The 24,387-nt window shown below is 48.2% G+C and overlaps 1 protein-coding gene and 1 long non-coding RNA gene across 3 annotated transcripts; one reads left to right on the top strand and one right to left on the bottom strand.

The window, feature by feature from the left end:
* Window positions 1-4,453: 4,453 nt before the first annotated feature.
* On the bottom strand, window positions 4,454-21,102 carry LOC115078102 (monocarboxylate transporter 13-like). Of its 2 annotated transcripts, XM_029580745.1 has the most exons (6): window positions 20,911-21,102; window positions 14,598-14,781; window positions 13,370-13,598; window positions 10,715-10,858; window positions 6,188-6,970; window positions 4,454-5,095 (listed from the first exon to the last, which is right to left on the bottom strand). In XM_029580745.1, the coding sequence occupies exons 3-6, from the start codon at window positions 13,575-13,577 to the stop codon at window positions 4,836-4,838; spliced, it is 1,395 nt and encodes a 464-aa protein (XP_029436605.1). In that variant the 5' UTR covers window positions 13,578-13,598; window positions 14,598-14,781; window positions 20,911-21,102; the 3' UTR covers window positions 4,454-4,835. The 2 variants fall into 2 exon arrangements, with proteins under 2 accessions (XP_029436605.1, XP_029436606.1); XM_029580746.1 differs by lacking the exons at window positions 10,715-10,858; window positions 20,911-21,102 and having other exon boundaries at window positions 14,598-15,143.
* Window positions 21,103-21,129: 27 nt separating this feature from the next.
* On the top strand, window positions 21,130-23,971 carry LOC115078104. The gene is made up of 2 exons (XR_003853072.1): window positions 21,130-21,418; window positions 22,115-23,971. It is a non-coding gene; the product is annotated as an uncharacterized LOC115078104 (long non-coding RNA).
* The last annotated feature ends 416 nt before the right edge of the window (window positions 23,972-24,387 follow it).

Raw genomic sequence — 24,387 nt, 5'->3', positions numbered from 1 at the left:
CAGTCTTCAGGTACCACGGATGATTTTAATGATAGGTTATAAATTACTTATAAAAGGCCTGAAATCTTTATAATAGGCCTGAAATTTCAGTTTTTAAACCTCCAAGGGTTACAAACAGGGTTTAATTTGTCTATAAAAGCAGGTGGAACTATGGAGTCCGGGAGGGAGTGAGGAAAGGGTTGGGAGTGAACTGTGCCAGTGGGCGGAACTAGAGCTGGGCATGAACTCTTATCTTTCCCACCGACACACACAATCCCTCTCTTGCACACACACACACACATATATATGCAAACACCCTTTTCATGCTGCATTTCTGCAGGAGGGGTGTCACAACTGATTTATGCTGCCAGCTCTGCTCCGCTTCATTGGATCCCAGAAAAAAAGGTGGGAGAGCACCCATGCTTGGCAATTCTGCCCAAAATTAAGCTCCAACTAACAGACACAAAAAAGGATTGAATTAACACATTATCCGAACTTGTGAGCAGTAGTGCCAATCCTCAAGGCTAGGGCCGAGACCTTAAGTAGTGGCACTGCCGTTCACGAGTTTCAGACTTGTGTCTGTTCTTTGCTCTGCAGCTTCTGCTTAAGGAGCACACACACACACACCTCCTCTTCCCTGCAGAACGGGAGGGCAGGACTAGATTTGGGAGCAGAGTGGTTGTACTTTGCTCTACTTCAGGCTCCCATCTCTTCCCTTCTTCTTCCCTGCAGGCTGCCTGAAGGGGAGGGGCTGGAGCAGGACACCCCCTGCTGCTCCGCCTCTGTAAGGCTGAAAAGAAGGGGCAGAACCTTCCCCCAGAAATTAAGCTCTGATTACAAACTGGCTCCAAGTTTGAAAGACAGGTACAGCCAGTTCTGGTTTTAATCCATGGCAGGCCTGGAATGCTTGTTTTGATTTTCTTGGGGGTATAAGGTTCCATGGGAAGTGTACAGCAATAGCAGACCTGCCAAATCTCCCAGACTGGGCAGGAATCTTCTGCTGTGGGAGTCCTTTCTCCTGCTCTCCCACACGAGAGCTGGCCATTCCTGCCCAGAGGGGGGGCTTCTGGGTGCGCTCAGGCTCACAGGCTGTGCACAATGTACAGGGACGGAGGGTTCGGCGGGGCTGGCGGGTGGAGAACTGGAAGGCGAAGATTCACTGCTGATGCCCACCCCTTTCTTCCCGGGTGCAGTCTGGGATAACGTAGCATCCAGAGAAGAGAGCTGAGTGCTAATGAGGCATATTGAAGCCCATAATGGGTCAGTGAGGTCAATCTGGCGACATGAGTTGCAAAGTCTCTGAGACTGACCCCCCCCCCCCCTCTCCATACAGCAAGTTGAAGCCATGTTAAGCTGGCAGGCAGGGAGGAGCAGCCCAGGCTGTACTGGGGATCATGGAGCAAGATGATGGGAGGGAGTGTGGACAGAGCCTTTCAGGGGAGGGGGCGGGAGATGTAGGGAGAGCCTTCTAGTGGTAGGAGGAGGGGATATGGAGAGAGCATTTCAGAAGTGGAAGGGGGAGGGCAGATACTAGTGAAGGGGAAGGGGAGGAAACAATTGGTGGGGAAGATGGACGAGGTGGGCATAGATGCTGGGAGGGGGAGAAGCAGGGGCAATTGCTGAGGAGAAGGGGAAAGGCAGAAGACAGACACTGGAGAAGAGGAAAGGATCAGATGCTGGGGAAAAGGCAGTAGGACAGATGGGGAAACATGGAGAGAAAGGGGTAAGACGTGGAGGGATGGGAAAAGAGGAATTAGAGGAATGAGAGATGGAAGGAGAGGCAGTAAAAGGGATGGGGGACAAAGAAAAAGAATGAAAGTGTAGGAGAGAGAGAAATGGAGAAGGGCAGGTGAGAGAGCTGAAAGATGTGAGAAAAGCAAGAGAGGGAAGCTTTGGAATTAATGTACATCGCTTTGATTTTCTTGTAAGAAAGATTAATAAAGTAAAGTATGAGAAATGGGAAGAGAGGAGGTGAGAGAGGACTGGGGCTGGGAAAGCGAGGACCCTGGCTTTGGTGAGGAAGAAGGAATCCAGGAAGGAGAACTGGAAGCAAGGAGGAAGGGAGGAAAGGACAGCCTGCAGGAAGAGACAAGACGAGGGGAGAAAGCAGTATCGTGATAACTATCCAGTCTCGGGAAGAGAGAGAAGGAAAAGGGAGAAGGAGAACATGCAGTGAGAGGAAGACAGAAATCAAACTGCAGACTCACAGGTTGGAAAATAGTTTCTTTGAAATTTTGGCAAGGACTTCCTGCCTTTACTTTTCCTGCGCTAGACAGTTAGGGTAGGGCAAGAGGCTCCCCGAGCTAAGGGAAATGGTCGTTCTCTGTCCTCCTCAGGGGCTGAGGGAGCTGCACCATGCGCTGAAAAGTCTCCTTAAAACCTGCTCTGCATTAAGGGGGTTTATTCCGGGACAGCGCACGGAAGCCACATCAAATGTCTGAAGCTGACCTGCGGGCACGAGTTCGCTTTGAAAATGACCGCGCTGTTACCACGCGCACGATCACACCTGCTGCATGGCGAGCAGGATTTTTCCAAGAGAAGTTATGAGCGTGGGGTTTTTTTTGTTTGTTTTTAATCAATACGAACATGTTTAAGCCCTTCCCAGACCCTGCTCCCTGGAATGCTCCTCCCCCTCTGCGCATGAAAGCATGCACCAGCTATAACGCGCCCACATAACTTTACGCACGTGTCGTCATGCTGTTTTCTAAAGGGGCCCGTTCCTGTGGGCGAATTTACCCGCCAAGCTCCTTTTCAGGCCGATACAGTACCCCCCCCCCCCCCGAACCTAATAGCGCCCTCAACATGCAAATGCATGTTGAGGGCGCTATTAGTTATTCCCACGCGATTCAGAAAGCAAAATGTGCAGCCAAGCCGCACATTTTACTTTCAGAAATTAGCGCCTACCCAAAGGTAGGCGTAAATTTCTGCCGGCACCGGGGAAGTGCACAGAAAAACAGTAAAAACTGCGGCTCTTGGGTTGAAAACCGGACGCTCAATTTTGTTGGTGTCCAGTTTCCGAACCCGTGGCTGTCAGCGGGTTTGAGAACAGACGCCGGCAAAATTGAGAGTCGGCTGTCAAACTCGCTGACAGCCGCCGTTCCTGTCCAAAAAGAGGCGCTAGGGACGCGCTAGTGTCCCTAGTGCTTCTTTTTGCTGTGGACCCTAATTTAAATAAATTAATTTACTGTATCGCGCACACAGGAGAGTGTCCTGCGCACGCCAGGAGAGCGGGCACTCACCCGCTCTCCCACGATTTTTACTGTATCGGCCTGTTTGAAATTTAGCCTCCCACAGCCAGTTTGGTGGCAAGCGCTCCATTCCCGAGCCTGGCTTCTGCTCCCTGGGCCAAGGAGGCTGTGGAGGCAGCACCCACAGACCCAGCAGGGAGGGAGTCTCGGCCATCGCTTAATGGCAATACCCGGTGGCCAGACTTTGGGTCCACGTTAACCAGGTTCCGGAGGGGGGCGCTGCTGAGATGGGAGGCTTGATATAAAACAGGGAAACCCCTTCCACCTGGTATTTGCAAATGAAGGCTACGGGCGCCGTAGCCCAGCAGAGTTTGGTTCCCATTGAACTGAAAGCCCAAATGGAGCAAGAAAACCCCCACCTAAACAGACAGACTTGCAATCTGCAATGTGACCACAAGGTGGCATTATCGCTCCACAGATTCCACTCTTCCTTCATTCTCCCCTTCACCCCTTCCTATTTCTTGTTTAAAGAGAGGCTGAACATTTTCCTCGCTGGGCACTAAGGTACTCGAAAGTAGAAAATATCAAATACAAAGCTCAAAGGAAGCAATAACACATGGAGAGGCAGTGACAGGGCCAGGTGTTAGAGCCGAAGCGCTGGGCGATGACACGACTTGCGGTAACGTATTTGAATTTGGTAGAAAGCTGCCGGCAGCATAGGTTAAAAGACAGGCGTCCCCTCACTAGAGTTCTGGCTGTAGCAACGCTCCTGTTTTGCCATGAAAGAAAAAAAAAAAGACGTGACGATTTTATAGCAGAGGAAGGAAAGAGAGGAGAAGGGCAAGAAGAGAACCTCAGATGGGCTGAAGAATAAAGAGAAATTCTCTAAAAAGAAGTCTGAGAAGTCAGCAGTTAATTTGCTCTGGAGCTGAGATCGGCCTGTGCTGCGCACTGTCACGTGGAGGACGGAGGAACCTGGGTTTGATCCCAGCGAGCTGGAGGATGCTGCGGCCCCCCCGAGGGTCATTGCTCAACAGTAAACACTCGGTGGCCGCATTCAGGTCCCAAGATCACAGCCCTGGTGCTGGGCCCCAGCTGAAGAACTGTAACTACAATGATGTGAGTAGGTATGCTGGGATGGAGTTTTTTTTTTGTTTTTTTTTTAAAGAGAGGGAAAAATCCCTCATGGCACCAGGATCCCAGCTTGGTTCCGACTGAGCTGGAGACCCAAAGCAGCAGGAGGAAGTTGCCAAGTCAAAAAAAAAAAAAAAAAACTTGCTCTGGAATTGAGATTTTTTTTTTATAGTGTGCCATTGGTGTACACAGACCTGTACATTACATCATATGCTTAGCAGCTCTATACCCCCTACAGCGGGGAGGTCGAGTGAGAATGGTGGCAGGGGTGGGAGTAGATCCTGGCTCTGCGACTGTTGCAGCTCTGTGCCCTCAGCACTGGGTTCACACCGTGAGATCGCTGGCAGAGGTGCAATGGAGCCTGGATCTGCTGAGTCTCTCAGCTATTTAAGAGGGTGACTTCACTGAAGTCTCTGGAGAGGGAGAAAGTTATGAGCCTGTCAACTTGCTGCAGCCCTCTCCTTGCTCTACAGCCCCTTTACAAGAGCACTGGTCAGGATTTCTTCAGCTGTCACAAAGCTGACAGGAACATTCTCAGCAACTCCCATTATACTGCAGGCTCTCTGTGATAGCCTCATCCCCACACACAATGGTCCCAGAGCCACGATCCAATAACTCGCTAGCTGGGTCTGCTTTCAGCTTCTCCGGGGCAACTTCTAATGGTTTGAGAGGCTTCGCAGCAGAGCAGGAGAAAAAATTTGGCAGAGTGCTCAGGATCAGACTCCCCAACAGTAGGAAACCTCCGGCAACACTGAACGATGCTGAATAGTCCCCTGTCAGGTCCCGCAGCCACCCTGGAAAACAGAGAAAGAGTTCGAACCCAGCAGAATTAAAACCACAACTTGTGAACATAACCAGCCTCCTAAGAACATAAGAACATGCCATACTGGGTCAGACCAAAGGTCCATCAAGCCCAGTATCCTGTTTCCAACAGGGGCCAAGCCAGGTCATAAGTACCTGGCAGGATCCCAAGGGGTAGATAGATCCCAAGCTGCTTAGCCCAGGGGTGAGCAGTGGATTTCTGCAACTCCACCTTAATAATGATTAATGGACCCCTTTCCTCAGGAACTTGTCCAAACCTTCTCTAAGTGCAGCTACACTAATAGCTTTCACCGCATCCTCTGGCAACGAATTCCAGAGCTTAATTATGCATTGAGTAAAAAATATTTTCTCTTATTAGTTTTAACTGTATTACCCAGTAACTTAACTGTGTGTCCCCTGGTCTTTGTACTTTTCGAAAGAGTAAAAAACCAATTTGCATTTACGCGTTCCATTCCACTCATTATTTTATATCACATCTCCCCTCAGCCGTCTCTTCTCCAAGCTGAATAGTCCTAACCTCTTTAGCCTTTCTTCATAGGGGAATTGTTCCTTCCCCTTTATCATCTTGGTCGCCCTTCTCTGTACCTTTTCTAATTCTGCCAGCAGCTTCTCCAGCCCAACCAATGAGAGATTTCATATCCCAGCCCATGAACATATCCAGCTGAGGCCTACCAAGCCCAACCAGCAAGAAATTCCATATCCCAGCCCCTGAACAAATCTAGCCTACTGCTCAACCAGGGAGAGACTTCATACCCTAGCACGCCACGCAACTAGGAAGAGATTCCATATACTACTAAAGCAAAACACCGAACACAACAATTAGAGTGATCCTCATTCCCAGAGGGAGACTTTCAATGGGTCCTAGCTTTCTGTCACCTTCTCTTGATGCATTCCAGTACCTGTAGTGCTAATTTCAAATGAAAAGAGCAAGGACTACAAATCCCATAATGTACTGGAATGCAAATCGGAAAAATCAGAAGTGTGGAGAAGTCTCCTTCTTGAAACTGGTCACTTAGCAGGTCAGACATGGACACAAACCAGAGAATATAGAAAGAGTTTCTCACCAGATAAGGGAATTCCAAGAAGACTGCCGAAGCTCTCAATCATCTGCAGGATTCCGACTGCTCGGAAGACATTCCCAATCCCTACAATCTGTGGCACGACAGAGAAGAACAGAGGGATCATGCCGGCGGCAAAGAATCCATACAAGACGCTGATTCCGACCAGAGCAGCGTAGCTGCGCCCCAGCGGGACCAGGATCATGGCAAGGCCCGTCACAGAGGTCCACGTTGCAAAGATGTGAAGGAGCTGGAGTCGTCCCCAGTCGGCCAACCAGCCCGTGAAGATTCGGCCACAGAGGTCAGCACCAGCCGCGACGGAGATAAGGAATGCGGCCTGATACTCGTCAAAGCCTACACCCCGGGCATGTGCCACCAGGTGAATGAAAGGAACAAAGTATCCCACATTGATAAAGATGTTGGCCAAGATATATCTCATGAAGGGCCAGTGGGACAGTAAGGTCAAACCAAAGAGAGAGGAACACTGCCCCAGGCAGTTTCTGCCTTGGCTCCGCTCCGCTGCCTCCTTCTCTAAAGCTGGGAGGTCCTCCTTCAGGGTCAGCGGCCGGATGAGAGCACCACAGACCACCAGATTAAAGGTCATGCCGGCCATGATAATAAGTGCCCCACGCCATGAGTAGGAATCCGTCAGATACTGGAAGAGCGGGGAGAAGGCGGAGGACAGCACTACACCAGTGGTGGACAGGGCAGTGGCTAGAGTCCTCTTCTTCTTAAAGTAGCGAGTGACAGAGGCTATGACCGGAGTGACCACCAAGGCCCAGCCGAAGCCTGTGAGAAAGAGACAGGTGCATGGGTTTTAGCACAAGGATTTGTCATCCTGCTCTTCCGTATAAAGTTCATTTCATTTCATTTCATACACCTTTTTTCTCAGTAAGTGCAAAGTGACGAGTACCACTGTTTTATAATGAAAATATCAAATGCACAAATGCAACTGCAAGCATACAAAGGAAATACATATAACAATATCCTACACAATGTATTATGAATAAATCTAAGAGGATGACAGTAGGGTATCAAATATACATTTCAAAGTCATGCAAAACTCATCGCTCATTGATACAATCGCTCAATGTTCAAGGCCTGTGGAAATAGCCATGTTTCCACATTGCGCTGAAATGCAAGGAAATCTGTCCATGCATACAAGAGGGTAAACCTAGGACTGGAATAGGTCAGGTGCCTCGGGGAGGAGAGGCTGAGTTAAGCCTCAGCTGCCGGTGAACAGGTCAAGCATGTTGGCCACTCGAGGCTGCTGCCGAGTCCATGCTCACCAGCTCAGGAGGACGGGCCAGCAGCGTCTCCTAAAAGATAGACCAAGCTAGTCCTGGGTTTAGCCCTGCCATGCTTTGGCTTCTAGTTCTGATCTCCCACCTAAGGAAGGCACAGGGACTAGCTTAGCCTGCCCTGGCCAAAATGGAGTCAGTCAGTTACTCTGCTGATCAGACCCCCGTTCTGCCCCCTTCAGGACTTTGGTCAGATCATTACCACTGAGTGGAACTGGCTTGGCAAAGCCATGCAGAAACATTTGGTACAGAGTCTACCCAGAAGCGACCCCCAAGCCAGTCCTGAGGGCTCTCCTCTACCTGGAGAGAGCAGGTTTTCCAGTGTAGGTAAAACTATCTTACAAACAGACCTGAGATACAGAGGCACAATAACACAGCAGGTGATGGCAGAGAAGGACCATTTGGCCCATTCAGTTTGCCCCGTCTGTCTTCCACTCTGATCCTCTACCATTGTGCGCAGAAAAGCTTATAAATTCCCATGCTTAAACCAACACCAACTCCCGCTCGTGCCTTTTACGCAGCCTCCACCCTATTCCTGCCGCTGCCCTCTACATCTCTCTCCCACGCACAGTTAGACTCCATTGCAATACTGGTAGGCAAGTCCAGGGCTTGGCCTTTTTTTCCCTCTTTGCTACTTTTAAGCCCCCTGCGTAATCCAACACCTGGGCCCCCCCCCCCATCATCAAGATTGTAATAATCCAATCAGCCACCGAAACCAGCTTAAGAGATTTAACCCTGGCCTTCGTAGGAGCCCATTGCGACGGCACTGCTGCTATCTGCCCGCCGGCTGGTATTCTCCCTTCTTTGGCCCCCTAGAGTTTCATAGGAGTGGGCAGATGCACCAAACCCCCTCCTTCATTTCTCCCACCACCTCTAGTACCTTTAAAAATTCAGCCCTGTGACTGTTCCGCCCCGCTTCTGGCCGCTGCTACCTCTGCTGGCGTACTATTCCCGAAATCTGCCACCTTCTCCGTACAGAAGTATCTCCTCAGGGTTGGCTCTGAGCCTTCCTCCCTGCAACTTGTCCAATGTTTGCCTTGCTTCCATCATATCCCCTTCCCTTTACTCCGTACGTTTAACGTTTAGAGTTTTTAAGCTTTTCTCTGGACGATTGTGTGTGGCGGGCCTTGGACCGCTTCCAGCCCCTCCATGCCCTTAGGAAGGGGCGGCCTGCGGAGCTGAGCACAGCACTCATGGTGGGGGTCACGCTTACTGAGCTCCAGGGAGGCAATATTCTCGGATTCCTCCTGCTCGTGAGACCTCCACTCGTGCAACCCCTTCAGTAATCGTTTGAATGCTTTCCAGTTCTTATCCTTCTCATTGGCAACGTGCCAAATGGATTTTTTTGTGCCCCACCTGCAGGATTTTGAACTTTTTAGCGCTGAAGCTCATTTATTAAACCCTTGACCAGTTTTCTTCAGGCCCCCTTTCAGTCTACCTGCTCTGTCAGAGATGCTTGTATCGTCTGCATACACAAGGGTATTTTTCCCTCAAGTCCCTCAGCAATGTCATTTATAAAGATACGGGAAAGAATCAGTCCTAGTGCCGAGCCCCGGGGTACCCCAATGGAGCAGACCCCAATACCCAGTTTACAACTTTCTGACCAGCCGTCTTCTGTGCAGAAGCCGTAGGAAAGCACAGGTAAGAAGCTCTGCCACACCTCCCTGCTCCACCACTTTTGTCACCTCCTTAAAGAACTCGGTGGAGTTTGACAGGATCTTCCCTTTGTTATGGGATGCTGTACTCTGCCAAGACCTCTAGACTGGACAGGCAGAATATACATTTTAAATATTCCTTTAGAATGGTAGATTTCCCCGCTCCTGAAGGCGGTCTAACGGGTCTGTCGCTGCTCGCCTCCTATGGGTTCCCATTCGCTTCTCCCCCAGCTCCTACCTTCAAGGACAAGCTGAACCCAGCCCTGAGGGGAGCAATCAGCGCTTCCTTTGGCGCTTTTAGTATCCTGGAGTGTGCACCGCACTATCCACTCTCCTCTGTGTATGTGCGTCAAGTACTTCCTCCTCTGTAATTTGCATTTGTCAATGCCCGTTTCCTGCCTAAAGTCTATCACCTTCCTCTTTGCCTGTCAGTAAGGACCAAGGGAACTTATTTAAGCTTTCTGCCGACTTCTTTCCCTTGCCTATTCCCCCTTTGGCTTTTCACCTCTCCTCTAAAGAAAGATTTTTCTCCTCTTACTGAGTGGGCAGGGCCCCTTGCTTCTTCAGGAAACCTCCCTGCCCCCCTTTCTTTCTCCTGCTAAATTCTGCCCGTTCTCCTCCACGTGTGGGTTTTATTTTTGGTAATATCTGAATGTTAGTCACTTTGCTCGTACCATTTCTGTAATCTAGCAGACCCCGGGCTCCAATCCTACTGCTGCCACCAACCTCACTTACTGTGTGACCCAGTGCTGAGAGCAAAGAGTTGCGGCGCCCAGGCCCAGGATCTGATCCCGCTGCTGTCGCCATTTTCGCGTTAACAAAATTGCTTGGCCTCCCCTGTGCCGACATAAACCATGCAGGGGGAATGGAGTTGGTGTACAGGTCTGTGTACACCAACAGAGCTCTATAAAAAGCACCATGTTATTACTTAGCACGAAACACCCAGCTCCAGAGCAAATTTATTTTTGACTTGGCGACTTCCTCCTGCTTCTTTGGGTCTCCGGTTCAGTTGGAACCAGGGCTGAGATCCTGGTGCATGAGCCTTCATTTTCAGTTGCCTTCAGATTTTTCCCTGTATTTAATTAGAAAAAAAACAACCCACCCCAGTATACCTAGCGGAGCCATTGCATTGACAGTTCTTCAGCCAAGGCCGAGCTCCAGGGCTCCTTCCAGAACCCCTGTGATCTTGGGCCCTGAAATCGGCCACTGGGTGTTACCCTTGAGGGCTGCAACATCTCCAGCCCATTTGGGGAGCACAGGTCCCGACTCAGGGATCAAACCCAGGTTCCTCCAAACGCCACACGACAGTGCACAGCACAGATTGGTCAAATCTCTTCTCGAGATTTTGTTTTTATTCTTCAGCCAATCTTGGGTTCCCTTCTTGCCCTTTTCCTATGTTTCCTTCCTGCATGGGTTCCAGGTGGTTAGATAACTCAAAGGGAAGAATAGCTACACTTCCCCAGCTCCAGATAGTCTAAAGTCACATCAGAAGACTTATCAAGACGTTTTCAAGGAATATCACCACATATGGCTTCAGAGCTGCATCTGGAGGACTAAACACTGGCTGCATACTGTACCTGAGAGAAGTCCAATGCACAGGTAAAGGTGCGTCAAGCTGGTGGCAAAAGAGGCGAGAAAGAACCCCAGCCCTGAGACCAATCCTCCAGCCATAACCACAGGGCGGGCACCATAGCGAGTACTGAGAGCGCTGGCCACAGGACCTGTCACAGAGAGACACGCATGGCTGTCATTTCAGGAAAGAACCAAACCAAATAATCCAGGTCACTACCAGGGTCTTTCAATTACTGCAGTCCCAGCCTCTCCCAAGAAAAAAAAGAGTTGTAGGGGATGGAGCAGGAGCACTGACTGTGGGGGAGCTCACAGCCCCATGCAGTCCCATCCTCTCCTAGCAGGAGCACTGACTGTGGGGGAGCTCACAGCCCAATGCAGTCCCATCCTCTCCTAGCAGGAGCACGGACTGTGGGGGAGCTCACAGCCCCATGCAGTCCCATCCTCTCCTAGCAGGAGCACTGACTGTGGGGGGAGCTCACAGCCCAATGCAGTCCCATCCTCTCCTAGCAGGAGCACGGACTGTGGGGGAGCTCACAGCCCCATGCAGTCCCATCCTCTCCTAGCAGGAGCACTGACTGTGGGGGAGCTCACAGCCCCATGCAGTCCCATCCTCTCCTAGCAGGAGCACTGACTGTGGGGGAGCTCACAGCCCCATGCCATCCCATCCTCTCCTAGCAGGAGCACGGACTGTGGGGGAGCTCACAGCCCCATGCAGTCCCATCCTCTCCTAGCAGGAGCACGGACTGTGGGGGAGCTCACAGCCCCATGCAGTCCCATCCTCTCCTAGCAGGAGCACTGACTGTGGGGGAGCTCACAGCCCCATGCAGTCCCATCCTCTCCTAGCAGGAGCACTGACTGTGGGGGAGCTCACAGCCCCATGCAGTCCCATCCTCTCCTAGCAGGAGCACTGACTGTGGGGGAGCTCACAGCCCCATGCAGTCCCATCCTCTCCTAGCAGGAGCACGGACTGTGGGGGAGCTCACAGCCCCATGCAGTCCCATCCTCTCCTAGCAGGAGCACTGACTGTGGGGGAGCTCACAGCCCCATGCAGTCCCATCCTCTCCTAGCAGGAGCACTGACTGTGGGGGAGCTCACAGCCCCATGCAGTCCCATCCTCTCCTAGCAGGAGGGCTGACTGTTGAAGTCCTCTACCAGGTAAAAAAGCTGTAGGGGATGGTGCAGGACCACTGGTTGTTGGGGGAAGCTGACACCTCCTGCAATTCCAGCTTCTCTCAGCAAGATTGCTGTAGGAGATGCTGTCACTTTTCTCTTTATCTGGTCCTGGCCTCTTCATTTGAGTCATTGTGGCAGTGGGCACGGACTCATATTCTGCAAGTGATCATGGATCCTGCTATATCAGGCTGCTTTTAGGGCAGGGCATTGGCTTTTATTACATTGCATAATATGTAAACTTCAAGACCTGTTCTGACCAAAGGTCCGTCTGTCCCCATGCCCTTTCTGACAGCAGCAGGAAGCGGGAGCTCAGAGAAGGAGAGGTGTAAGAAACGTTCCCTTTAACACCATTACAGCTTATGGCAGTCATGGTTCAAGAGTGCACTGACCCCGAGGTGACATCCCTGACTGTTGCTGTCAATAGCCTGATTGGCCATGAATCTGTCCAACCCCCTTAGGAACACAGTTATCCTATTTGCCTCCACCACATCCTGCTGAGATGAGCTCCATGGTTATCTCGGGAGGGGGGGGGGGGGTTGTTTTATACCCATCACCTGACAGTTTCACCCAGTGCCTCCCCCTCCCCAGTTCTTGTATTATGAAATACAGAGCAGCGTTTCCCAACCCTGTCCTGGAGGCAAACCTAGCCAGTCGGCTTTCAGGATGAAAATGCATAATGGCACTTTAGCGCCAGGGCTTGTCTGATTGAGAACAATCCTCTTGACTTTTACCAGGCTGTGGGTGGTAGGGTTTCCAGGCCAACCTGCGGAGGCTGATCCATTCTTGGTTTTGCTCCACTGCATGCAGGGAGATATACTAACAGTCTTATTTAAAAAGGCATTTGATTGATGGCCTTCTAATAGTACTATCCCTTTTCTCCAGCTGGCATCTTTAAACTATGAACCTAGTATTTATCCTAAGCTTTCTTTTTATTTTCCAGCGCTGTATATTGTATGTTTTATTTTATTGTTTTATGTCTATTTTTATGTGAACCACCTTGGGTATTCCATTCTAGTGTGCAGAATATAAGCTTTTTAAATAAAGAGCTCTGATTTCCCTAAGAAGAGTAGGAAACATCTCCATCCATACAGTAAGGCAAAACAGGGACTTGACCAGCCTCTCTGAACTGAAGAAGGTGGCAACCATTTATTATTCTCTATATTAATGTTTCTATCACACTTGTATGGAGCCTCCGAGCAGAGCCCCTGGAAAGACATTTAGGCTGGTCCTGGAGCTTTTCTGTTGGCCCTCTCCTAATGTCTTCTGCTCCCTGTAGTGCTGATTCTAGTTGAAAGGAAGCAGGGACTGTAATCAGTACACTAGGACATAAGTTTAAAATCCAAGACTGGCCCAAAAGAATTCCCAGGGGCTTCAGCAGCTCTAGTGACACCAATGTATTCAATGCAACAAGGATCTTGCAGAAAAAAAAAAGAAGAAGACCAGAGACAGGAAATGAATCCCCCTCCCAATCCCGACTCCATACTCACTGGCACACTGCTGCACTGCAATGCCGATGGACGTGATCCAGGAGACACGGCCAGCGAGCTCGTCAAAGTACTGCACAAACTCCACGAAGAAGACTCCGAAGGACCGGATCACCCCGAAAATCAGTGCAGTCTGAATGAAGGAAGCCAGGACAATCATCCAGCCCCAGCCACCATCTGGGGGCTCCTCATACACCCTGGAGGCGGGCATGGTCTCGGGTGGGGAAGAACACTGGGTGGGGGGGAGAAGGGGGTGAAAGGAGAGCGATATGAAAAGAGAGATAAAAATCTAGCAGAATTAAGGCACATTTCTGTGTTAAGGCTGAGCTGGAAAGTATGTGCAACGAGGACAATCTCTGCTGATCTATGGGATTCACTATAAGCACAGATTCAGAGGAAGTGTCCCTTGGATTATTTGGTGCAACTGTTTAAAATATCAAAAGGGCTGGCCCAGTCAGTAGCAGTGCTGTGCGCTGCCAAGCAGGAAATCCGAGTTTGTCCTGTGACCTGCTCCTGTTTCCCGGGTCGCCCAGGCTGGAAATGCAGTGGAGGCAGCATTCAGTCCCTGAAGGTGGAGATGAGGAGTGTCAGCCATTACTCGATGGTGACACCCAGTGGCCAGACCAGTGCATGCTTTCCAGGTTCCTGAGGGAGCCAGCCATAGCCTTCGGGCCCTTGGTAGGGACCATCACTGCAATGCTTGGGTTAGTGATGGCTGGCGGGGGGGATTGTGTGTTAAGGGTTGAAAATAAAGAACCCCCCCCCCCCCCCCCCGAGTACTCATCGCTGGATCAGACGGTGTCACTGGTAGCAGTGCTGGGATTGAAGCTGAAGCATGAACAGAGGCTGGTTACGATTTGAGTTTAAAGCCCAAAGGGGCTTCCCCACAGGAGGCACTGGGATCTGCTGCTGCTGCTGCTCTTGTGTGTGGTGCAGGTGGGGTGCTGGGAGTGTGCGAGTTAGGGACCCCAGGTTAAGGAGCCACGGCCAGAACGAAGCAGAAACAGCCGGGAGACGTATCCACAGAGCTGTGAACGGTGCTCCTATACAATGCTCCAGACTCGTGCTGATCCCCACCCGACCCCCTAAAGAGAAAACTATGGCAAAGTCTGATTAGCTCTGGCCTGATCACAGGAGAGGAAGCAGCTTTGGAAGAAAAAAAAAAAAACCCAGAAAAGTTTATAAAGGTAGCGACGCCATGCAGAGTTGAGTTGGTTGAGGAAGGGCTCACCCTGGGGCAGTGCTGCTGTCTTCTTTTCTGGGTATCGCTTAGAAGTGGCGAGACCGAGCAGAGCGCAGCTGTAGGGCGTGGACGTGGAAGGCATCAGAGGTCGTAGCTGTACCAGTGCTGGAAGCAAGAAGTGGGACTGTTGGGACAAAGTCCTTGCCTGGCACAGGAGAAGGCGTTTCAGACGCTGTAGGAAAAACGTATTCCAATTTAAGATTGTTACAGGTGGATTGCCACTGGAGTTTCACAAGACCAGAGACCTGCTGCGATCCAGGGCTAGACCATAGATTGAGGTGAAGGAATCGGATGGTCAGATAGCACACGTACTCCTAAGACTGGCAGGTAGCTTTAGTAACCAGAGAATAAACATAAACCAAGGATCTCATTTTGTGACCCTAATGCCAAAAGCACAGAGCTGATGTGCCTGCCGAGCCAGACTCCCATCCTACTAACACCAGTCTCGCCCTGGGACCCAGGGCTGAGAGCACAGAGCTGCATTGGCTCCCAGTGGAAAGCAGGATAAAATTCAACCGTCTGAATAAACAGGGCCTTGAATACCGCTCCCAGTTCCCTCCCCTTCCACACCCCCATGGGAACGCCAGTTCAGCACAACAGCTCTTTCTTTCCTCTCCTCTGCCAGCCTGACCTGCACAAGATTCTGCGCTTTCAGCTGCTACCACTAACCCTGCGCCTGCAGCCATGCTACCTTACGTTCAGGAAAAAAGCCAGGCCTTCCCCCAAGATTCACACCTTTGGCCCCTACTTCCTGAACTCCCCACAAGGGACTGCGTTATACACAACAGGAACACAGCTCTTGAAACTATTCACAAATGGGTTTCACTATGCTGGATTCCAGTGCTACTTTCATTGTGCACTCTGATTTGATTGTAAGCTGTTTAAATGCCTCTGCTCATTTAAATTTACTAAGCTCCATATTCAGTCACAGTCTGGATAGCAAAATTAGCTGGATACATTTATCTGGCTAACTTTGGAAATATATTCATCAGTGCAGCCACACTATTGAAAATAGCTGGATATCTTGGAATTAGACAGATAAAGTTATCCGGCTAACTTTAGGACAGCTCTACGATCAGCCTTAGCCAGCTAATGTAACTCTTCCCCAAAACACCCCTAAGCTAGCCGGCTAAATTTTAGGCGGATAATAAGATATCCACGTAAGTGCTCAAATATTCATTCAGCCAGATAACTTCTGAGTTTTCTGGTTAAATGCTTCTGAATATGGGCTTTGTTGTAATCTGCCTTAAGACCTAACTTTAGGAAACGGCAGAATATCAAATGTCCACAACTAAATAAATATCACCTACAGACCCGGGCTCCAATCCCACTCTGTCACCATTCTCACAAGTGTGACCCAGGGCTGAGAGCTCAGAGCTGTGACCCCTGCAGACTAAAGCAACAGTTCCACCGGGGATGAATATCTTTTCATTTTCTGCTCATGTTTCAAGTCCGACCGCCATTGCTTTGCGGACGACCTCCAGGTCTTTAAGCCTCTGGGAAATGACAGAGATATAGCCACACAAAACAATTGTGTAACAAAAATTTGGAAATGGGCCATGTCCAACAAATTCAAGCTAAGCCCCACAAAAAAAAAGTACGGAGTCTAGAAACATCCACTATGACCCCCACCATAGCTAAAACTGGTTTGAATGCCACCCCCCTCTCTTAATAAAATGGAAATTCCGAAGCTAAGAACACCTTCTAACATCTCCAGCAACTAAAGCAAATAAGACCATACATTGAGAGAGACAACCTGGCCACTATCCGATCCCGACTAGACTACTGCAACTCACTGGCATAGGTCTCCCACAAAAGCTGCTAAAATGTCTAAATGCTGCAGCATGGACGCAGTCCAGCTTTCTACCTGGAGGGAGAAACAGTTAAAAGTAAAAGTTGCAGGTTGTCAACCCCAGAAAGACAGAAAGAAGAGGCATTTTAAAGAAAAGAACCTGAGAGTCTGTGGGACAGGGGCAGGCTGCTGACTTGGACAGGCTGGCAACGGGTGGTTCCCAATCGGAGGCAGGGAGGAGACACAGCTGGACACCTGACCAGTTACCAGAAGAGGAGGAGGAAATGGAATTCCTCCAAGCAGGCAAGAGCCAGAGAGCAGAGAAAATAACTTGGGGGGAGTCCATGGTCAGAGAGGAGGAGTCTGTGTGAAGAGAAAATCAGGTAAAACACAAGCAGAAAAAGAAAAACGTATATGGTTTATTATTTTTATATACCGTCACATCGGCATGGCCTTCATAACGGTTCACATTCAATAACATTTATCAAATATAGTGGCATCTAAAATCCGTTCTGGAACTCAATCTATTAGAGGCCACACTGGCTATTGCTGTGAATATCTGGCTCTTCTGCCAAGCTTATCCTCCTTAACCAACAACAACCCCCTGGCCACCAAGCAAAAAACTCCTTACTACCTCCGACCTCCTCCCAACACACTGCCCTCACCTCCACTGGTTTTCTACCAATTGCTTTAATGTGTTATGTATCTACACTCTCTTTATGGATTAAGAAGCTATCTATTATTGCTAAGCATTTATGCTAAGTCCATGTCATATTTTATAAGTAATACATTCCAGAATTCTGTACCTTGTTTTGAGTTTTCTAATAGGAAAGTAACAATTCTTTGTAATAATAATAATGTACTGTAATTGAAAATATAATTCCTTAAGCAATCACCACAGCTAGACAATTAGAGAGGGGCAGTTGGTGAAAGCTTCAATCGAACAGATTACTTATGCTTTGAAGACAGAAGGGAGGGATTTGAGCAGATTTGGAGGACAGATTGGCCTTTGTGGAAAGTACAGTTATGAATGTGTTGTACAAATGTAATGAAAAATGTACTTACAAAGACCTATATGGTGATTTTGTCTTAAGAACATAAGAAATTGGCATACTGGGTCAGACCAAGAGTCTGTTTCCAACAGTGGCCAATCCAGGCCATAAGTATCCAAACAATAAGTAGATCCCATGCTACTGATGCCAGTAATAGCAGTGACTATTCTATAAGAAAACTTGATTAATAGCAGTTAATGGATTTCGCCTCCAAGAACTTATCCAAACCTTTTTAAACCCAGATACACTAACTGCACTAACCACATCCTCTGGCCACAAATTCCAGAGCGTAATTGTGCGTTGAGTGAAAAAGAACATATTTAATAGAGATGTGCATTCGTTTTTCACGAATTAGACAATTTCCACAAAATTGTCTAATTCGTAATGGTTCGTGAGCTCCGAAAAACGAATGGAATTTTTCTGAAATTTCGGAAAAATTTGTAGTTTGTGTTAGTAGGACCCACGAAAAACAAACAAACAAACAAACAAACTGCGGGGAAAACAAAATTTCCCACGGAGGCCTGAAAACAAAGCCCAAACCAATAGGGCTTAACGATGCACATCTCTAATAGCAGCTGTTGTGTCTTGGAAAAATAAAAAGTTAAAAAAAAAAATGTCTCTTGCCTTTTGACGCTATTATGTAGATCAAGTACAAACGCAGTGACATGCTTTTCCACTCCAAAGGTGGCTGGATAGTTTGAGGTAGTAACTGCACAGGGTGATCGATTCCTGTTCATATCTTTACACATGGATTATTTTCCACCACTGGGGGACAGTACATGATAACATGGTTGGTTTAGCAGCAGGAATTTGAAGAAAATGCAGCAACACAGTCTTGAAAGGAAAGAAGGGACCCAGGTGATCTCAAAATCTGCAACAGAGGGTTGCCAGCTTTTCCACAGACCAAGCCTGGACACGTGAATACTTGGGGGGGGGGGGGTGCACACATTTTCATAAAATGTTAAATCCTGCCTCTCGGGGCAGTGAAGATGAAATCCTACCACTCAGCTTCACACCGTTTCTTATCTCACTCGCTCGCTTCATGGAACAAGCTGCTATAGGTTCCTCACCTCAGTCACACATGGAACACAGAGGCAGATCCTCACCAAATATAGAACAAAGAAACCATAAAAGTATAAATACAAATGTGCACACAAACATTGAACTGGAAACTGCAACAGAAAAACAGAAACATCACCATTCAAACAAACAATAAAATAAAAAATTTCAAAATAGCAGACACATCCAAAAATTAAAATGAAGGATTAAAAGAGTTCCGCCTCTCTCCATACCTGGGAAGTTTTGATTTCCAGTCACCCTGAGATTGTTGTGGACTACTGAATAAAAAAAAAATCCAACAGCAATGGGAATGGTGGATTTTCCATCAGAGGACTTTGACTGGGGGCTGGAGGTTTGGGATGGGAAGGAATGTATCTTTTTCTTACTATTATAGATAAGAGGTATTGGCAGAACTATTCTGGCCCTTGGCTCACCATGGCAGAGAGAGAGAGAAAGAATCATGGTGAATGATGAGAAACACTTACTTTTTCCCTCTTGATCTTTATTTGCAAACACACAAATGTATTTTGACTCAAGGATTAAAGTATATAGATTTCTTGTTGCTCAGAGATTTCATCTAGCTTTGTACTAAAACATGATTTAATAAAGTTTTGGAAAACACCCTGGGTCTATAGCAGGTGGACATTTATTATCTTACCCTCTAGGCATAGACAGTGTTATTATGAAACGGTCACTGCTAAGGCACTGGCTCTGGCTCGAGCTGGGATTCCCTCAGCTCTATGCATGTGGGGTAGTGGAGGACCCCTGGTGGCGCTTTATAAATACCAGCCCGTGGCAGGAGACCCTTGGCCAAGCCAACGTCTGGACTCCAGCTGCCATGCCCTCTTATCCTCTGTACAGGTGAGGCTCTTGTGCAGACACAGTTCCACTGTGTGTAGGCAGGACGGTGGAGAAAACTGCAGATGGAAAGTTTGTTGCTTTTACATAAAAATGTGTCCCTCAGAATTTCAACAGAGAGGAATGTGAAAGATACACTGTACCTTCTGGGGAAAATATTTCATACGACTATGCTTCACAATCCTGAGGACCATTTTACCCACGTAATTAAAGCAATTACCTGGCTAATTACCTCCCCTTCTTCAGGTAAAAGGACCTGCCCTGCAAAGGGACGGAGATGGAGAAGGCAGAGCCAGCAGATAACACAGGGAGATTTCTTTCTGGACGTGCCATCAGCATGCATAGGACGGACTTTGCACCTGCCAACTGCCCCCAAAGTTTCAAAGAGAGGCTCCTGAAATAGTTTCCATTTGAAAAATTGCTTGCAGGCCCTGCAGGCAGTGTGCGGTTTCTTTTTTTTTTTAAGTTGCCTCTTAATGTACAGGCACAAGGAACTGACAAATAGCATGGCAGCTTTAACCAAGTGCGATGAGGCAAAGATGTGCTGTAATATCAGTGGTAAAGTCTGCATCCAACAAGGATTAAATAACCTTTAATAACATTTTACCTTTTTAGTTATCTAAGACTGCATCACATGATTCTGCGCAGTCCACTGGACTTCAGCCACTGAACGCTGGCACAGATGCTTTAATAATGCCCAATGATATCACAGCTAGTGTGTGCACATCTGCTGGATGCTGCAGGCAGTCTGGATCTGCTGATGCTCCTCCTAGCAGATCTGGAGTGTGCGGGAAACCCCTTTTCGCATGGCTCCTGTTGTGTACAGGTCATCAGAAAGGTCACAGTCCTCTTTCCAAACCAGTGTAGCATGGTATCGCTTGTACAAACAGGCTTGGTGACCCCCAAAACTATTAAGAAAACCAGCTTCAGTCTGAAACCACAGCAGAAAACGCACGTTTTTTTCTGTCTTGTCCCATGGGGTTAACTTGGTCCGCCCCTTTTTTGACAATTGCTGGATTTGACACAAGGTTTAAAATTCCTATCTGAAGAAAATCAGCTAAGGGGCTTTTTAGTGCCAGTTCTGAGAGAGAGAATAGCAAGATTCCAGAAATATTAGTGGCAGTAGCATGAAAAGCTATGTTGCCATAGCAGGGGTACTCCATGAACAGCAGGATAAATCAGCAGGCATCTGACTGATGCTATGGAACGGTGCAGAGACAGAAAGCTCTCTCAGAGCTCAGAAAAACACAGTGTGGCCCTTCCTGTGCAGCTGCCCGCCCAAGGAGTATCCTATTTCTTAAGAGAAAACTAAGCTTCCAATCGGGAAGGGGGGGGGGGGGGGGGAACTGTGTGGCTGATTTAGGCCACCATCTACAGCAAAGTTCTGTTACGTATAAGCAACTTCACTTTCTCCATGGACAAGCAGGATATCATCAGCCACACAACTGGGGACACCCAAGCTGAAAGATGAGCAGCGCCAACCCATGTGCACAAGCGGCACCAGTAGGGTTGCTCCCATTCCTCCCCCTCTAGCTCTTACCTTTCACAGCAGAGGGGTGGTTGGGAGAGGAACTGGGAGGAGTTTGGTTTGCTCCGCATGAAGTTTCTCTTCCTGGTCACCACAGGTGATGTCAGCTGGCAAAGACTGGGACAGCAGAGGGAGGGGGGAACTCTAGGAAGCCCCCTGGGATTTGGGTGGTGCCACTCAGGGGGAGGGGGTAAAGGGAATAGCCTGGCTTTCATTAGTGGGAGCGCAAGGGGACGGGATAAGAGGCATGGGCGGTGACCTGCCCAGCCTCTTTCTCCTTCCTCCCTCAGGTCGGACTAGTCTCTGTTAGTTGCACCAGTTATAAGCCTGCCACATGTTTATTAAAAAAAAAAAAAGGGGGGGGGGGGGGGACACAGACAAGCAACGAATTTAGAAACAGGTTGTTGCATGCTACTTGCAGTGCTAACCTTGACATTTTATTTGCAGGAGCAGCATCTTCCTGTTGCCCAGCAGTCTTCCTCCCTTGCTTCTCCTGCAGCCCCAGCCTTCTTGTGAGCAGGTAATTCCCGCTGCCCAGTTTCTCCAGAGAGGGTCACCAGAATGCCCCATCATTCCAGACCGGCGGTCCTAGCCCGCCGTGTGTCGCATAGAACAGCAGGCTGCAAACCAGGCAGGACAGTGGGAGTGCTCCTCTGGAGCAGGCTTGGAAGCTGGCACAGCAGGCACCGGCAGGGACCACCGAAGAGGAGGTAGGGCAAGGCCACTAGGTGCTGGAACTGGTCAACATGGCGGGCGGGAGTCTGGCTGGGGCAGGGCCATCTGGACGCTGCAGCTCTCCCAGTGGAGGATGGACAGGAGCACCATGGGCAAGGCACTGGCAGCCTATCTGTTGGGCATCAGCGAATGCTGAGGGGCAGGGCCCTTCCCAGGTACCAGTCAGGTATGCACCCTCGGCAGGTGCTCCTCTACTAAGGCGTGGGCATAGCGTCTCAGGGGTGAATATGAACAGCCCCTAGAGTTTTCAGCCTCTATTTCCATCTCTAAAGCTGGGAATGGATGAACCGCTGCGCCTCAACTGACCCTGGAGCAGTTAGCCACTCAAGCAGCACAGCTGCACTGTCGGCAGTCCCTTCCCAGGAGAGAAGGGAGGCGATCAGCAGTGGGGATGGAGAAAGATTTGGGAGGATCAAAAAAAGAAGTGCAGATACAGGAGCAGCTCATCTCATTCTGACTCTTCCTCATTTTCCACTTGCAGCTTAGGGTCTTCTCAGTGGACAAGCTCGTACTACAGCCACACACGTGGGATGACGTCAGCCTCCAGCATTGAATTCGGGTATTCTCTCCTTCTATGGCTCAAAATGTTCCAGAAGCTTTACTGAGCATGCGTGGGCATTCCCGACCAAGCATCACTTCTCCCAACTTCCTCAGTTTTTTCTCGCCCGCTGACGCATGAAGACAGGTTATCTGTCTCTCTGTCACCAAATATGTTCTCGAAAAAAGGAGAAATCCCCTTCAAACTCTGCGAAAGGTGTTGGAAGAAAAATGTCAGTTCACAACACCCATTAGATTTGTCTTAGATGTCTAGGTCCTGAACATAACTCAAGGAATTTTAAGACTTGTGGGAACATGTCGCTGGGGGCACGTATTTACTGTGAATTTAAACTAGGATATGCAATGTCACACAATACAGACTTTTTAACAAAACATAAGAAAAAGAAGTGTAATCGGTAGATTTATTACAAAAAAAATATTTTTTAAATAAAAATACAAATATAAAAAAATTTATTATAAAAAAATAAACTCCAAATGTCAAAACAAAATAGTCTTACCATTCCTTCTCCCATACCTCCCTTGCTAAGAGAGGGAGTCAAGGTCGTTCCTCGGAAAAAGAAAAGGATCATAGTGAATGTTCGTCTGTGTTGCAAGTGTCACATTCTGCACCGAGAGATCAAAAGACTTAACATCTCGTGTTGAGAAAGTCACATGGCTCAGTCCGGAAAATGTCAGCCCCTAGCGGATCGGCTCAGAAGCTGGCGCAGTCTTCGGCGCAAATCCATGGCGCCGAACCTTCAAAATCAATAGACAGCGCCAAACCCAGGGCACCAACATTAAGCCCAGCTATTTCCGCATTCAGGCCCAGATCAAAGCATAACGACCATGAAACTGACCGACGTTTGTTCTTCTTCAACAAGAAAGCCAAAGCATGAATCGAAACATATTGGAAGCTTAGCTGATTCCGATTCAGAGTTTACTAATGAAGGACAGATTTCCAGGCATTCCGACCAGTCTTATGACATGGACTATGATTCAGATGATAACATTTTGCCTTTTCCTCATCGTGAATATCATGCTCTTGCAAAAAGGATGTGGTCTAACTTTATCCAGAAATGTATGTCTGACCCGAAGGAAGCAGATTCCTCTAACAAAGAACATGGTCCAAAACAAAGGTTTTCCACGAACCTACAGCTATAGGGTACGATACTGATACTTCATCACTGGTAACCATATCTTCTGACCATTCCACATCCTCTTTAGATTCTTTGGAGTGTCCTATTCCAAACATTTCTCCAGATCAACCATCTACGCCATCGCTGGATATCCCGCGAAGTGTCACACAGACAGATAATACAAATTCCTCTTTCATAAAAAGAATGGCTAAAGTGAACACATTCTCAATAGAAGAAGATAGGCCCGCAACTAATGAATCAGGAATCTTGCAATTCATTCAACTACAGAAAATCAGCAAAACTATTCCAATGCTGGAAACTCTTTTGGAATTACAAGGCCTTGTGAGACATTTGAGCACAATTGATGCAATTTGGCACATTTTGAGAAGGGATCATTTATCTAACACAGCAACCATAGAAGTCAGTCAAAGACATTTACTTTAGAGTATCTAGGACATATTTTGAAGCCCAGTTTTGAATCAGACATCTTGAAAATCACTAGAGGCAATGTTAAACTCCATTTTGGTGGAAAAATAATCTTGGATACGGCTAAAAAGCAAATGGTACTACTATCTAAATTTGTTCTTAAAAAAAAAAAGTATCACTAAAATAAAGAATAAATTAAAAAATTTGAGAGAACAACAGATTAGCAGCCAGAAGCAATATAAGGCAGCAATTCATGTCCATTCACAAGAGCTGAAAGAAAAAGCTTTCTTTTTGAGGGATGTTTATGCTATTTGATTTGTGTGTTAGCTTTAATGAATTTTTTTGTCATGTAATTGTTATTATATATTTATGATTGGTTTTCTTGTTCTCCGCACTGATCAACAATATTTGGGTGTTGCGGAATATAAGAATGTTAAATAAACAAATAAGACTAAAGAGACTAATATGGTGGGTGGCTGCAAGAGAAGGTCCACACAAGCTCTTCCATCATATCGCCATGATATTAAGTCAGAGGGTGTACAGAAAAGCAGTTTTTACTGCTTTTCTGTGCACTTTCCCGGTGCTGGCAGAAATTAATGCCTACCTTTGGGTAGGCGCTAATTTCTGAAAGTAAAATGTGCGGCTTGGCTGCACA

Source organism: Rhinatrema bivittatum, chromosome 16 (assembly GCF_901001135.1).
Source record: "Rhinatrema bivittatum chromosome 16, aRhiBiv1.1, whole genome shotgun sequence".
In the NCBI taxonomy this organism is placed as follows: Eukaryota; Metazoa; Chordata; class Amphibia; order Gymnophiona; family Rhinatrematidae; genus Rhinatrema; species Rhinatrema bivittatum.
The sequence above is the reverse complement of the archived record's forward strand: the minus strand, read 5'-3'. Positions and strand labels throughout refer to the sequence as shown.

Excerpts from the sequence above, each read along its gene's own strand:
- LOC115078102 (XM_029580745.1), bottom strand. The coding sequence starts at position 13,577 with ATGCCCGCCTCCAGGGTGTATGAGGAGCCCCCAGATGGTGGCTGGGGC. Across the intron at positions 10,859-13,369 it reads TGCAGTGCAGCAGTGTGCCA|GTCCTGTGGCCAGCGCTCTC; the intron begins GTGAGTATGGAG and ends TCTCTGTGACAG. Across the intron at positions 5,096-6,187 it reads TCTTGGAATTCCCTTATCTG|GGTGGCTGCGGGACCTGACA; the intron begins GTGAGAAACTCT and ends TCTGTTTTCCAG.